This window comes from Mauremys reevesii, linkage group 1, assembly GCF_016161935.1.
Source record: "Mauremys reevesii isolate NIE-2019 linkage group 1, ASM1616193v1, whole genome shotgun sequence".
Classification (NCBI taxonomy): domain Eukaryota; kingdom Metazoa; phylum Chordata; order Testudines; family Geoemydidae; genus Mauremys; species Mauremys reevesii.
In genome coordinates this window covers 259,876,668-259,888,770 of record NC_052623.1, presented here as the reverse complement: position 1 = coordinate 259,888,770, position 12,103 = coordinate 259,876,668, and the positions used below count along the sequence as shown (strand labels likewise).

General features: G+C 39.3%; 1 protein-coding gene and 1 long non-coding RNA gene across 3 annotated transcripts in view; one reads left to right on the top strand and one right to left on the bottom strand.

Moving 5' to 3' along the window:
- Positions 1-959, top strand: part of LOC120369936 — a 69,091-nt gene extending 68,132 nt beyond the window's left edge. Inside the window, exon 3 of the long non-coding RNA XR_005583517.1 lies at positions 469-959. This is a non-coding gene — a long non-coding RNA (uncharacterized LOC120369936). The remainder of the gene's footprint in view (positions 1-468) is intronic.
- Positions 960-1,573: 614 nt separating this feature from the next.
- On the bottom strand, positions 1,574-12,103 carry SPIC (Spi-C transcription factor). Of its 2 annotated transcripts, none has more exons than XM_039483661.1 (6): positions 12,037-12,103; positions 10,382-10,408; positions 9,637-9,730; positions 7,478-7,593; positions 5,344-5,452; positions 1,574-2,275 (listed from the first exon to the last, which is right to left on the bottom strand). In XM_039483661.1, exons 2-6 carry the CDS (start codon positions 10,382-10,384, stop codon positions 1,854-1,856), a joined length of 744 nt encoding a protein of 247 aa, XP_039339595.1. In that variant the 5' UTR covers positions 10,385-10,408; positions 12,037-12,103; the 3' UTR covers positions 1,574-1,853. The 2 variants fall into 2 exon arrangements, with proteins under 2 accessions (XP_039339595.1, XP_039339603.1); XM_039483669.1 differs by having other exon boundaries at positions 7,478-7,590.

Sequence of the window (12,103 nt, the reverse complement as noted above, 5' to 3'; positions counted from 1 at the left end):
AAACAAAACACTGATAACTCCTCCACTCCTTAGTCAGCAAACTCCCACTGAGTTCAGTAATTGGACCCATTATTGGTATAATGTTATGGCTTCACTCAAGTTTCTTGTAATACAACCCGTCTATCATATTAAAAATTAACTTCCGTTAGAGTTTTGCTTGCTAAGGAATGTAGTATTGGAGCCACCATCAAAAGTGATTGCCTTACCACCCCCAATATTAATAAACACTATGTAGGGCCTGATTTTGATCTTACCTACATTGGTGTAAATCAGGATTAACTATCAAAGTCAATTGAGTTACTCTGGGGTAAAAATCAGTGTGAGATCAGAATCAAGCCTGTTATTTTCATACCCATCTACACTGGAGCTACTTCCTCATGATTTCATGTTAATGTCAGACAGGTCAGGTCAACATTATTAATGCCCTTTACAAACCAGTTTTTTCTCCATACATATTTGTGTTTATAGTTACCATGGGCAAATCAAGGCCTGGTGGGACTGGATACAGATCCCATGGATCTATCTGGGACAAAACCTGAAGTGACATAAATGATGATGTAAGTTGGTCAGTGAACAGATGTAAATGGTAAAGTAATATAACTTGCACTAACTTTGCAACGAGTGCATGTATTCTGTATCTATCTAAATTTAATTTCCTCAACACTAATAAAGTGTGAGGCTGCTGAGTGGAGACGGAGAGTGGTATTTTAAACATGTAAGTTATAACTACTTAAGAGAACGTAAAAAATAGATTTGTTATTTACAACTGAATACAAAATTGCTGTCCCTTTAAAAATGCAGCTTCTAGAAATAGGAGGAAAAGAACTGTAAATAAATTTTAAAAAGTTTAATCCCTGATGAACTCCTTCCTGGTATAGTAGCTCTCCCAGTGAGTGTTACTGTCAGTAATGAAATGAGTGCCTGGAAATCCTGACTCTGTATATCAAGGAGTTAACTTAAATGCTTAAGGATTAGTACCTTCACCAGCATTCGCAGGTCCCAGCTTCCATGTCATGTAGGCACACAAATCCAGCATGGTATTTACTTAGAAAATGTCACTAATGAGAAGTATTGGTTAATAAAGCTAGCACTAGTGGCAAGTGGTTTAACACCCTCTAACTCGTATTTCATGTGCATCCATCTGAAAGCAAGTCTGAGTAGTGGAGTATAGGTACATATGAACTCTGTGATTTGAAAACTCAGGGCCATACCCTGCCATTTTTCCATGCACAGAAGTGCCAGTGAAGTCAGTGAGAGTCGCACGAGGATCAATGTCAGGATATGGCCAGTGATGTCAAACAGGCAACAGGTCAAATTCTGATCTTGGTTACAGAGGTGTGAACCTGGAGTAACTCCTCTAATTGTATAATGGAGATCAGAATCTGACCTATCAACTGCTGCTTGCACAGATAAATTCGTGGAGGTTAAGTCCATTAATGGCTATTAGCCAGGATAGGTAAGGAATGGTGTCCCTAGGCTCTGTTTGTCAGAGGATGGAGATGGATGGCAGGAGAGAGATCACTTGATCATTGCCTGTTAGGTTCACTCCCTCTGGGGCACCTGGCATTGGCCACTGTCGGTGGACAGGATACTGGGCTGCATGGACCTTTGGTCTGACCCGGTATGGCCGTTCTTATGTTCTTATAGTCAATTAAAGTTTCTCATTCACTGCAATGGGTGCAAAATTAGGCCAGTACTGAAACATTCTTTTCTGATAAGCACACCCATGGTGTGTGTGTGTGTGTGTGTGTGTGTATTTGTTACATTTTAAAAGAAAAATATATATTGAGAGAAGAATTGTGAGCTTTAAGATATTTCTAACTATTAAAAAGATAAATTAATGTGACACATGTCTAGCCGTTAGCATGCTGCAGCTCACTGTTATACATGTAATTGTTATAAGTGATCCAGTCGTCTGAACACTGGTATTCTTGATTGTACTGAAGATACTGACAATAAACTGTTTCTTTCCCCAGGAAGTAAGAAGGGGAGAGTCTTTGTAAAACAGCTGCACTGAACTGATATGTCAGCTTCCTTCGGATTTTAATGATTTCCCCTGTTCTTCCATAGTTCCTCAATGCTCTGGCCATTTTCTGATATGTCATGACCTTGCGGTTTCCCTTTCTTTCCCCCCACAGCTCTGCAAGTTTCTCCTTGTTTTTGGAAACAAACTGGAAGACACCATGGGGTTTATCCACCCACTGGATGCAGTTTGCCATATCTGGGTCACACAGAGACTCATGAAGATATTCAAACAGGCGAAGTTTTTTTCTCCCTATCAAAAAATAAAATGCAAGTGGTCAGAGCAAAGTCTAGGTCAAGGTAGTACCCAGTCACAGATTAAAAGGCCAGTATAACAGGAGCAGTAGAAGACCAGCAATGGATTTAATGGGGCTATAGTTGTGAGATATAGCCAGACTGTGGCAATAGGGATTTGATCATTACAAGATTGATAGTGGGGTATATGGTGACCATAAATAACATTTGGCACTTTGGTAGCTGGCCTCAAAAGTGGCAAATTTAACAAGATATTTAGACAGACTTCTAATGAATGCTTGGGGGAGCCCATAGTCAAGATACATATTGGAACCAATGCCATGGAGCAATGCAGGAAAGAGGTTCTGAATGGAACCAGTCAGAATATTAAGGTAAAAGGGGTGGATTTTTTGTTGTTGTTGTGGTTGCTGAAATATGCTGTTTTGTCAAGGCCAAAACAATTTGGGTTCAACGAATCGATTCTGACCAACTGGGAAGGTTTCTGAGGTCCAGGGTGGACTTGCTGGTCAATTCAAGAGAGAGATCTGAATCGAAACCCTGACCTTTTTTATCACAAAATAGGCAATTGACACAATTCCATTTCACAAAAATGTTTGAAAGCTTTTGTTTTCATTCCAAGGTAGAACTAAAACAAATTTTAATACCTCAAAAGTTGTCGTGAAACAGAGTTGTCATCCTCCAGCCACCTCTGGTTCTGGAGGCTTAAGGTAGATTACTAGGAAACAGGCTTAACTCCAGGGCTTTAAAGTTGCTTTTGTCGGAAGTGTTTCTAGTTCCATGCTCAGAGCAGCAAGACAGGGGATGAGAAGCCAGTGTAAAGAGGTGGGACTTAGGGCAGGTCTACAATAAAAGTGCAACAGCAGCTGCACCACTGTGGCGCGTCTGGTGAAGATGCTCTCTGCCAACGGGGGAGTGCTTTCCCATTGGCAGAATTACTCCATCTCCTTGAGAGGCGGGAGCTATGTTGCTGGGAGTGTGTCTCCAGCCAACATAGCACCGTTGTGGACAGCGCTTAGGTTGCTGTAACTGGAGTCGCTCGGGGTGGTGGTGTCTTTTTCACACCCCTGAGGGATGTAAGTTAGATCGACTTAAGCGGTAATGTAGACCTGCCATTAATTTTATTGAACACGGGGAAAATTGGGGGAAGGGAGAGTCTATGCAGAAGTTCCACTTTAACCAAAGTGGAAGCAGACTGCTGGCACCTAAAACTAATATGATTTGGGGTGATTGTTTTAAACTAGGAGGGGGCAAGCTGACAGTTGCCCAGGACCACTTAGTCCAGACCAAGACATCTGCTAGGGATGACAGGAACCCTGCATCTGGTCAAAAAGAATAGGACAGCTGTACTGGAGGAGGAACCACTTGAGCTCAGAGGTACTTTCCAGAAAAGTAACAGGATGTCAGGCTAAGGAGTTAATTAAAAATAGGCATACAGCTATGTAGCCTATAGGACCCATATTATCTAAACAACATTATTAACCTCCCTAAAATCAGGCAACAGCTAGAAACAAATACTCTGCTACCACAATGAAAAGTTTAAAAGCAAAAATAAGTGAACTAGAATGCCTGGCAATGGAAGAGGGCCCCGACGAAGTGGGTATGCTCCAATACTTCTGTTAGTCCATAAGGTGCCACAGGACTCTTTGCTGCTTCTACAGGACATAATAGGCACTTCTGAAACTTGGTAGAATGACAAAAGTCAAGGCACCCTGGCTAGAAACTATACAGGAAGTTGCAGCAGTAGCATTAACAGATTCCATATAATAAAGTTAAAAGTTTGGAGTGGAAAATCAGTATGGATACAAATCCCAAGTCAGAATACAAATATATTAGTAGGGTGTGTAGTTCTGGTCTCCTGACCAGCAGAAGGATATTGAGTACACAAGGTTGAAAGAGAGCAAACAGACAACTTAGTCTAATAAAAGAATAATAATCAAATGTATCTGCAACTAACAACATGTAAAATGGTCAAGTATTGCATTAGGATAAGTTTAGAGAGGCAATATTTCCATATTTTTAGTGATTGCTTCTTGGAATAGTGAGCTCTAATGCGCACAGGAGAGGCTATTATTGACTTAGTCCCAAAGAGTTTATTCAAGAAGTAACTATAGTTGAACCACTAGGTCATAGTGACCAAAGTATAATCAAGTTTAACATCAGTCAGCAAGGGAACATAACAAAAGTTGGCACTCTGAGACTAAACATTAGAAAGGGAATTTTCAAACACAACAACAGAAAAGGGAAGCTACTCAAGAAGACCCTCAAGTCAAAAAAGGAGCATTTCATCTCAGCATGAAGGCTACTTAAGTCTACCATAGCAGAGTCACAGAAGGCATGCTTACCCCTAAACAAAAACAAGCAGAAAGGCAAGAAAAACAGAGTGGTTAAATTGCAAGGTGCATGAGGTAATTCGAGCCAAACCAGATATCCTTCAGAAAACGGAAATCCAACTCTAGTGAAGTCAATAGAATGGAGCATAAACTATGGTAAAATGCACAATGGAATTTAGGAAAGCTAAAAGGGAATTTGAAGAGCAAATAGACAAAGACATAAAATAAATTAAAGTTTTATTTAGGTATATCAAAAGCTTACCAGGGAACTGATGAGTCTGCTGGACCACAGGGAATAAAAGAAGTAAATAAAGTGGATAAGTGGACATTTGCAGAGAGCTAAATTATTTCTTTGCACTGGTCTTCACCACAGATGATTTACCTTTTTTCAGGTAAGGAGGTGGTATTGTCCAAGACTGAGATATCAAAAGATGTATCTATTCTTGGAAAATTACAATCTTCTAGTGGAGTAACATTTTGATGTAGGGGGTTCTATAAATCAGATGGCTAGATTATTCCAGTCTTTTTGCTATCTGTCTGCAGACCTCAGATCAGAATTAAGCCTTTTGGGAGTTGTATTCCAGTAAATATTACATCAAAAGATTAATTAAATTTCTCCTGATAATAGTAAAGGAAAGAATTGAGGAAATAATGAAAGAAGCATGATTCACCACTTCTAAAAGAAGGATTTGGCGATAACACAATGTTCACAGATAGCAGAGTTCTTTCTACACACCTTTCCCTCCTTTTTGCTGGCTAGTAGTAGTATGCATCACTTGGTTTTCTGGAATATTCGACAGAGTGTGGTAAACAGTTCCTTCAGAATATAAATCTGTTGCACTATTCTTCAAGAAATTAAGACAACAAAGCATTACTACCAGAAAACACCATGTGAGAAAAAGAAAACTTGAAAAGAACTGGCTCACTGGATAGCCTCAGGAAACCTATCATTCATCACATAACACACAGGAGATTTCCCTCCCCCCCCCCCCAACTACTGTGTGTAGTACATAGTGTTAATAAAGAGTACTGTCAAACTAGGAGAAACAAGGTGAGTGAGGTAATATCTTTTATTGGACCAACTTCGGCTGGTGAGAGAGACAAGCTTTTGAACCACACAGAGCTCTTCTTCAAGTCCAGGAAAGATATTCCTAGTGTCATGGCTAAATAACAGATTGTTATAGCAAAAGTAGTTAGCATATATTCTAAGGGACATTCAAGGTAGAGTGGTCTGTTAACACCCTCTGCAGTCATAGGACAAAAAGGGTGGTTAGTGGGTTACAGATTGTAATAAACCATAAATCTAGTGTCTCTGTTCAGTCCATGATTTTTAGGCTATATCTATACTACAGGTTATATCAGTGTAACTTATGTCACTTAAGGGGATGAATAAATCACACACACATACACACACACACACGCCTCATACATTACACTAACATAGGAACTGTGTGGACAGCGCTATGTCACGGAGGCTGGAGTAGGTAAGCCAATGAGACAGCTTAGAGCGGCTACATTAGAGAGCTTTAATCAGCACAGCTGCATTACCTCTTGCTGCATTGCAGCTGCGCTGCTGTACACTCTCTTGTGTAGCCATGCCCTTAGTGTCCAGCAAAGTTATGAATTTAAGCTCCCAGGCTCCTCTTTGGAAAGTGTTGGGCAGGTTCCCTTTGAGGATGAGGACTGATAGGTCAGACATAGAGTGATCGCTTTGATGGAACCAAGCTACCTGTGACTCTCACCAGGTCTTCCTGCTGTGGAGGGGACTTTGTGGGGAAGGCAATGCAGCCTAGGGCCTATCAGCATACTAAGAAGCAGACCATGGAGTAAGGGTGATGTTTTCTTTCAGTACTTGGAAGACCACTCTCATTAAAAAATGGAGAAGGTCTTGCAGGGTAGAGTTGTACCAAGGGGCCCAAACCCTAACCCTCCACCCTCCGCCACCTTCTCCTCTCTAAAATTAGGCTGCTGGTGAGGCAACCACATGCACAGTACTCGGCAATCTTGCTTTCCTTCTTATAATCCATGTCAGATAAGAGAATCATTTAAAAACATCCTAAAATGGAGACAGACTGGACACTGGAGTTTGTTCTTCTCAGCCTGCTGCCCAAATAATACCTTATTGGTAGTTTTGTCTGCTAATTTGCACAGAGCTCCAGTGATCCACATTAATTGATGAACCACTATGCAAACGACTAAGAATTACATCTCCATCAGTACCCTTTGATCTCTTCTATCCAATGGTGTCAAATAGTTAATCTTGGTGCTAAAAAGAGACCATGAAACACACTGTGCAAAGATTTTCCCATGCAGTTTAAACTGAATTGCTCCTGACCAGGCAGGCACCAAGTTTATAATCTGCGAGGGAGTGCTCCCCCTGGCTCTGCCCAGACCCCACCCCCAGTCCACCCCTTCCTCCAATGCCTCAACCCACCCTGCTTCTTCCCACCCACACTCCACCCCCGCCTTGCCTCTTCCCTGCCTATTCATGCCCCCGCCTTGCCTCTTCCCACCCCGTTCCGCTCTGCCTCCCCTGAGTGTGCTGTGCCCTCACTCCTCCTCCCTCCCCCCCAGCGCCTCCTGGCACCGTGAAACAGCTGATCTGTGGCAGGTGGTAGGCACTGGAAGGGACGGGGAGGTGCTGATTGGCGGGGCCTGCTGGAGGCAGGAGGTGCTGGGGGGAGGGAGAGGTGTTGATAGGAGGGCTGCCGGTGGATGCTAAGCACCCACCATTTTTTTCCCATTGGTTGTCCAGCCCCGGAGCACCCATGGAGTCGGCGCCTATGAGGGTGGATTTTTGTCCGTATGTGAAATATGAAAAGACAGCTTTCATTCTTATGGTTGCTTGCTACACTGTGTGATTTACTTACTATTACATTTCTCCAGTTGTATACTGGTTCCTCTGTAGGTGGTGCTGCAGAGTAGTTTGGACTTGCTCTGAGGTGAGGATGGTGGTTGATTAGGGTCGGGCAATTTTTATAATCTACTTGAGAATTTGGAAAAAAGAGAATGAGTGAGAAAAGGGAAGAAAAGGAAATATTTTTTTTAATCACCTAAATCTTCCTTCCAGGTCAACCATTTTACCTTGTCCTTCTCTGTCTGCCTTGTAGATTAGAAATTCTCCAGAGCAGGGACTCTCTTAATATTGGTGGCTTATCCAGCACCAAGCATATAGTAGTCATATACTAAGACTAATAATAATAATGTCACTAGGTTGTTGTTTTTGTTAGTTTGACGGAAAATGGAATGAATGAAAAGAGGCTCATTGAGCAATATAAAATAGTTTGGATAATAAAGAAAAGGTCCATGCTCACCAAATATAATGATGAAAGCAGGGAACATCATAGAGGACTAAAACAAATGTTAGAATTGTTAGAAAGGAAAAGAATACTTTGTACACTTTCTATGCAGATGTCCATCAGTACAGCCAAGTGGAATGAAATAATAAATAGAATTCTGTAAACATGATTTTAGGCAGTTCCATCCTATTGATCTAAAAATCTTCATAATGAGGGGCCTAGAGAATGCTACTAATCTAAATGAACTACAGGGAAAATATTCCTGTGGTGTGAGCATCTGCAATGCCAAAAAGAATTTACACTGAAATAACTAAAATCCTCAGGTTGTTTAAAGATAGCATAAGGGAACACGGGGTTGATACATCTGGAAACAATTACACACTGTTTAAATGAACAGAAGACGATTTTGAAGGGATATGCTTATTCCATTTTGAAATGTGGGCCAATCCTGAGACGTGCTGAGCACTGTGAGTTGCAAATGCTTGGCATCTTTCTGGATTGGACCCCTATGGATTTACACAAGATCAGTCCTACATATGATACAAGTTATCAACACTTGTAAGAAATTATATATAATGGGTTCTTCAGCCAATGTAAATCAGCATAGAATGGAGTTACATTGATAAAAACCAGCTGAGGATCTGGCCCAATGTATATATTACTATCTAAGTATTAGACCAGGGGTGACCAATCTGAGCCTGAGAAGGAGCCAGAATTTACTAATGTACATTGCCAAAGAGCCACAGTAATACATCAGCAGCCTCCCATCAGCTCCCCAACCCTGCTCCCATCGGCAGGAGCCCTGCCGATCAGTACCTCCTGACCAGCTGTTGTGTGGCGGGCGGGGGGGGGGGGGAGTGAGGGCTCTGCAGGCTCAGGGGAGGGGGCAGGAAGGGGTGGAGTGGGGGCAGGGCCCGTGGCAGAGCCAGGGGTTGAGCAGTGAGCGCCCCCCGGCACATTGGAAAGTTGGTGCCTGTAGCTCCAGCCCTGGAGTCGGTGCCTATACAAGGAGCCACATATTAACTTCTGAAGAGCCGCATGTGGCTCTGGAACCCTAGGTTGGCCACCCCTGTATTAGACTATAATAGGTTAACATGTCAAATAATAATATATACCTCTTGAGAGAAAACTGTCAATGGCAGTTTTGCCACTGATTCAATGGGACCAGGATTTAACCCTTTGTCTTCCTGTGTCCCCATATCTATTCATTATGTAAAATGAACAGACAAAAAATAGAAAAGAGCTCAAGTTGTACTGTATTTTGATTCAAAAGACCTCTCTATATTGCAGGTCTCAATTGACAACCTGCCACTGTTTCAAGTTTTTAAAAGCCATCATGTTTACACTTAAAACCTATAAAATCACAATTTTCTAAAAGAGATTATCCAGAACTTAAGTTACTATATATGCACAAAAATGTTTATCTTAATTTGTATTTAATGGATCCATCTTAATGTAAATTCAGTGAATATAGAAATCAATTGTCCTTGAGAGTTTTTGTTTTGTTTTTTTGTTTTTGCATTGCAAATCATTGTTGCATCAGTTCATCCACAGAGTAATTTGCGGGACATTTTGCAGTTAAATACATCAGGAAAACTGATAAATGACTGCTGCACAGTAATTATGAATATTTTGACAATAAGAAACAATTGTCCAAACAAAGCAGTCTAAGGTTTTTTGTGTATAAAAAATTAAAAATGATAAAGTATAATGAAAATAATTATTTTTACCTGGTGAATACTGAATCTCACCATCAGAATGTTGCTGTAACACCTCTAAGGCATCTTCAAAGGCTTGACCCAATATGTCTTGGTCAGAATAATTCTGTAAGAACAATAGGTCTTTTCTGCTTGAAATCAACAAAGAACAGCTTTGATACTTCAAATTCCAAATACTTGGAAAATCCCAAATAAATAGAACAATATAATAGATTATGCATAGAATAAACCATCCTGGAAGAATATACATTTTGCAGATACTGACAGCCTGATCCTATAACTCTTATATATGTGACTAGTTTCTGGTCTTTTGAGAAGTCTCTTTGAGATCAACAGGACTATTAATGTGAGTATAATTACCCAGGAGTGCAAATGTTTCCAGGATCATGTCTTTAATTTGCAGCAAAAGTTTACAAAAGATTGTTGGATTGTTTTATAGGCTTTAATAAGAAGTTTTATATCTGTAATATAATATGACTTATTAAAACTAAAGTTATGAAACAATAACATGGAAGTGGCTTAACATGTGACACACAAATTAGGAACTGAAGGCTACAATATTGTAAAGCAGCATATAGGAAGCCACATTGTGGAATTTTATAAAACCACTTTTTGCCATTTGTATGGCAGTTTGGTATTTTATTCAAAGTAGGGATAACAATAATTTTGCAAACTATGCAAACTCCTAAGAGTTTTCTAGTAGTAAATTGGAAGCTGTTCTTAATGAAAAATAAGAATAAACGGACTGCAGACTTACCATTATTTAGATACCAAAGTTGCAATCCTGTTTAAAAGGAAACAATATTATTTTCAGGTATTTCAACATGACTAAAATTACTTCAGTGGAATCAATGGAGTTACTCCAGATTATTAGCAGTGCAACTCAGGACAGAATGTGAAATATTTATGTAATTTAAATCATTATTGATAAAAATGTACCTACGTTTAGAAAGTGCACTTTGACTGAAATTTTTAATATAATTAATATTAAATTAGTTACAACATTGATTTTAGAGATTTGTCTTGGATTTTGTATTAAAAATTCCACACAATTTCTCAATATTAAGATTTCATGGAAGCACCATGTTACTTTCACTAAAACTATTAGTTCTGACATTATTACCTCACATATCTAACCTCTATATATGAACATTTTAGAGAAATTTTAAAGTGACTATATATTGCTATTGGCATTAAATCTTGATTACCTTAACCTCTTAATTTCCCAAAGATTATTGGCCTGACTCAACTGCAGGTATTTAAGTCTTTCTGGTTTTCAGACGTCACTGAAAACAAGAATAGTTTTTTCCCCCACTGTAATTTAGCATATAAATATGTATGCATATACATAGCCATCCAGAGTAATTGTCAGTCCCTCAAGCAAATTAGGCTGTTTTATAAACAATTATGATAGATTAATTTTTAACCAGCTGAACATAGAATATATGTGATGTGCAGCATTATGTATAGATGGTTCCTTAGCATTTCTTTTGGCACATATAGACATATATATTTATGCAGTTTTATATAATTAGTTTTTGCTACCTCTCTGAAATGGGACCTGTAATTTTTTTCAGTTTTAAGTGTAATATTCAAATTACCTTAAAAATTCAATCAATCTATATTTTACCTCATTAAAGGTTTGATCCTGCTCCATTGAAAACAGTGGAAGTTTTGGCACTGACTTCAATGGAAGTAGAATTAAGCTCCGTAAGAGAATCTGGATGAGGTATTTAAATATAAATGAGAAACAAATACTTTGTTCCTAACTGACTGTAAAGATCTGACCTGTTAAATACACTCCTGTAAACAAGTAGCAGTGTATTTTAAAATGTATATCAAGGTACTGTCTAATTTTATAGATGTCTTTTAAACCCTTCCTGACTAAATTGTTTGTTACCATATACGTGGTTCTGAGGGTATACACAAAAAAGAGTGAAATACTGGCCCAGCAACGTCAATGGTTGTTTTGCCATTGACTTCAATGAGATCAGGATTTCTCCTCAATGTTCTGTCTCTATAACATACACAGGAAGGACCAAGTTGTTCTTTGGTATAAAACTATTGATTTTGATTTCAGAGGTAACTTAAGACAGATTTTGGCCCTGGTATTTGTTGCATACTGAGCTTTAGAATTTAATTTAAAGGCTTGATTCTGCATTGCTGAAACCCATGGGAGTTCTTATTTAAAACCATCATTCCTGGCATTTTAATTAACATACATTTCTTAAAATGGAGCTGTTTTATCCCGCCAAAAGTCCAGACTAGTAAGTGGTAAAGTTGATTACATTGCTACAATAACTGATGGCTTACATAGCCTAACAAGGTAAAATACTGGTAACCGCTGAATGACTGTACCATTTGCAGAGCTGAAAACAGAGAAAGAGAGAGAAAAATAATCTGAACACTTACCTAGGATAGAAACTTCACATACAACTCAAAGAACCAGTTATATAAATAATGAAGGACTGAATTATTA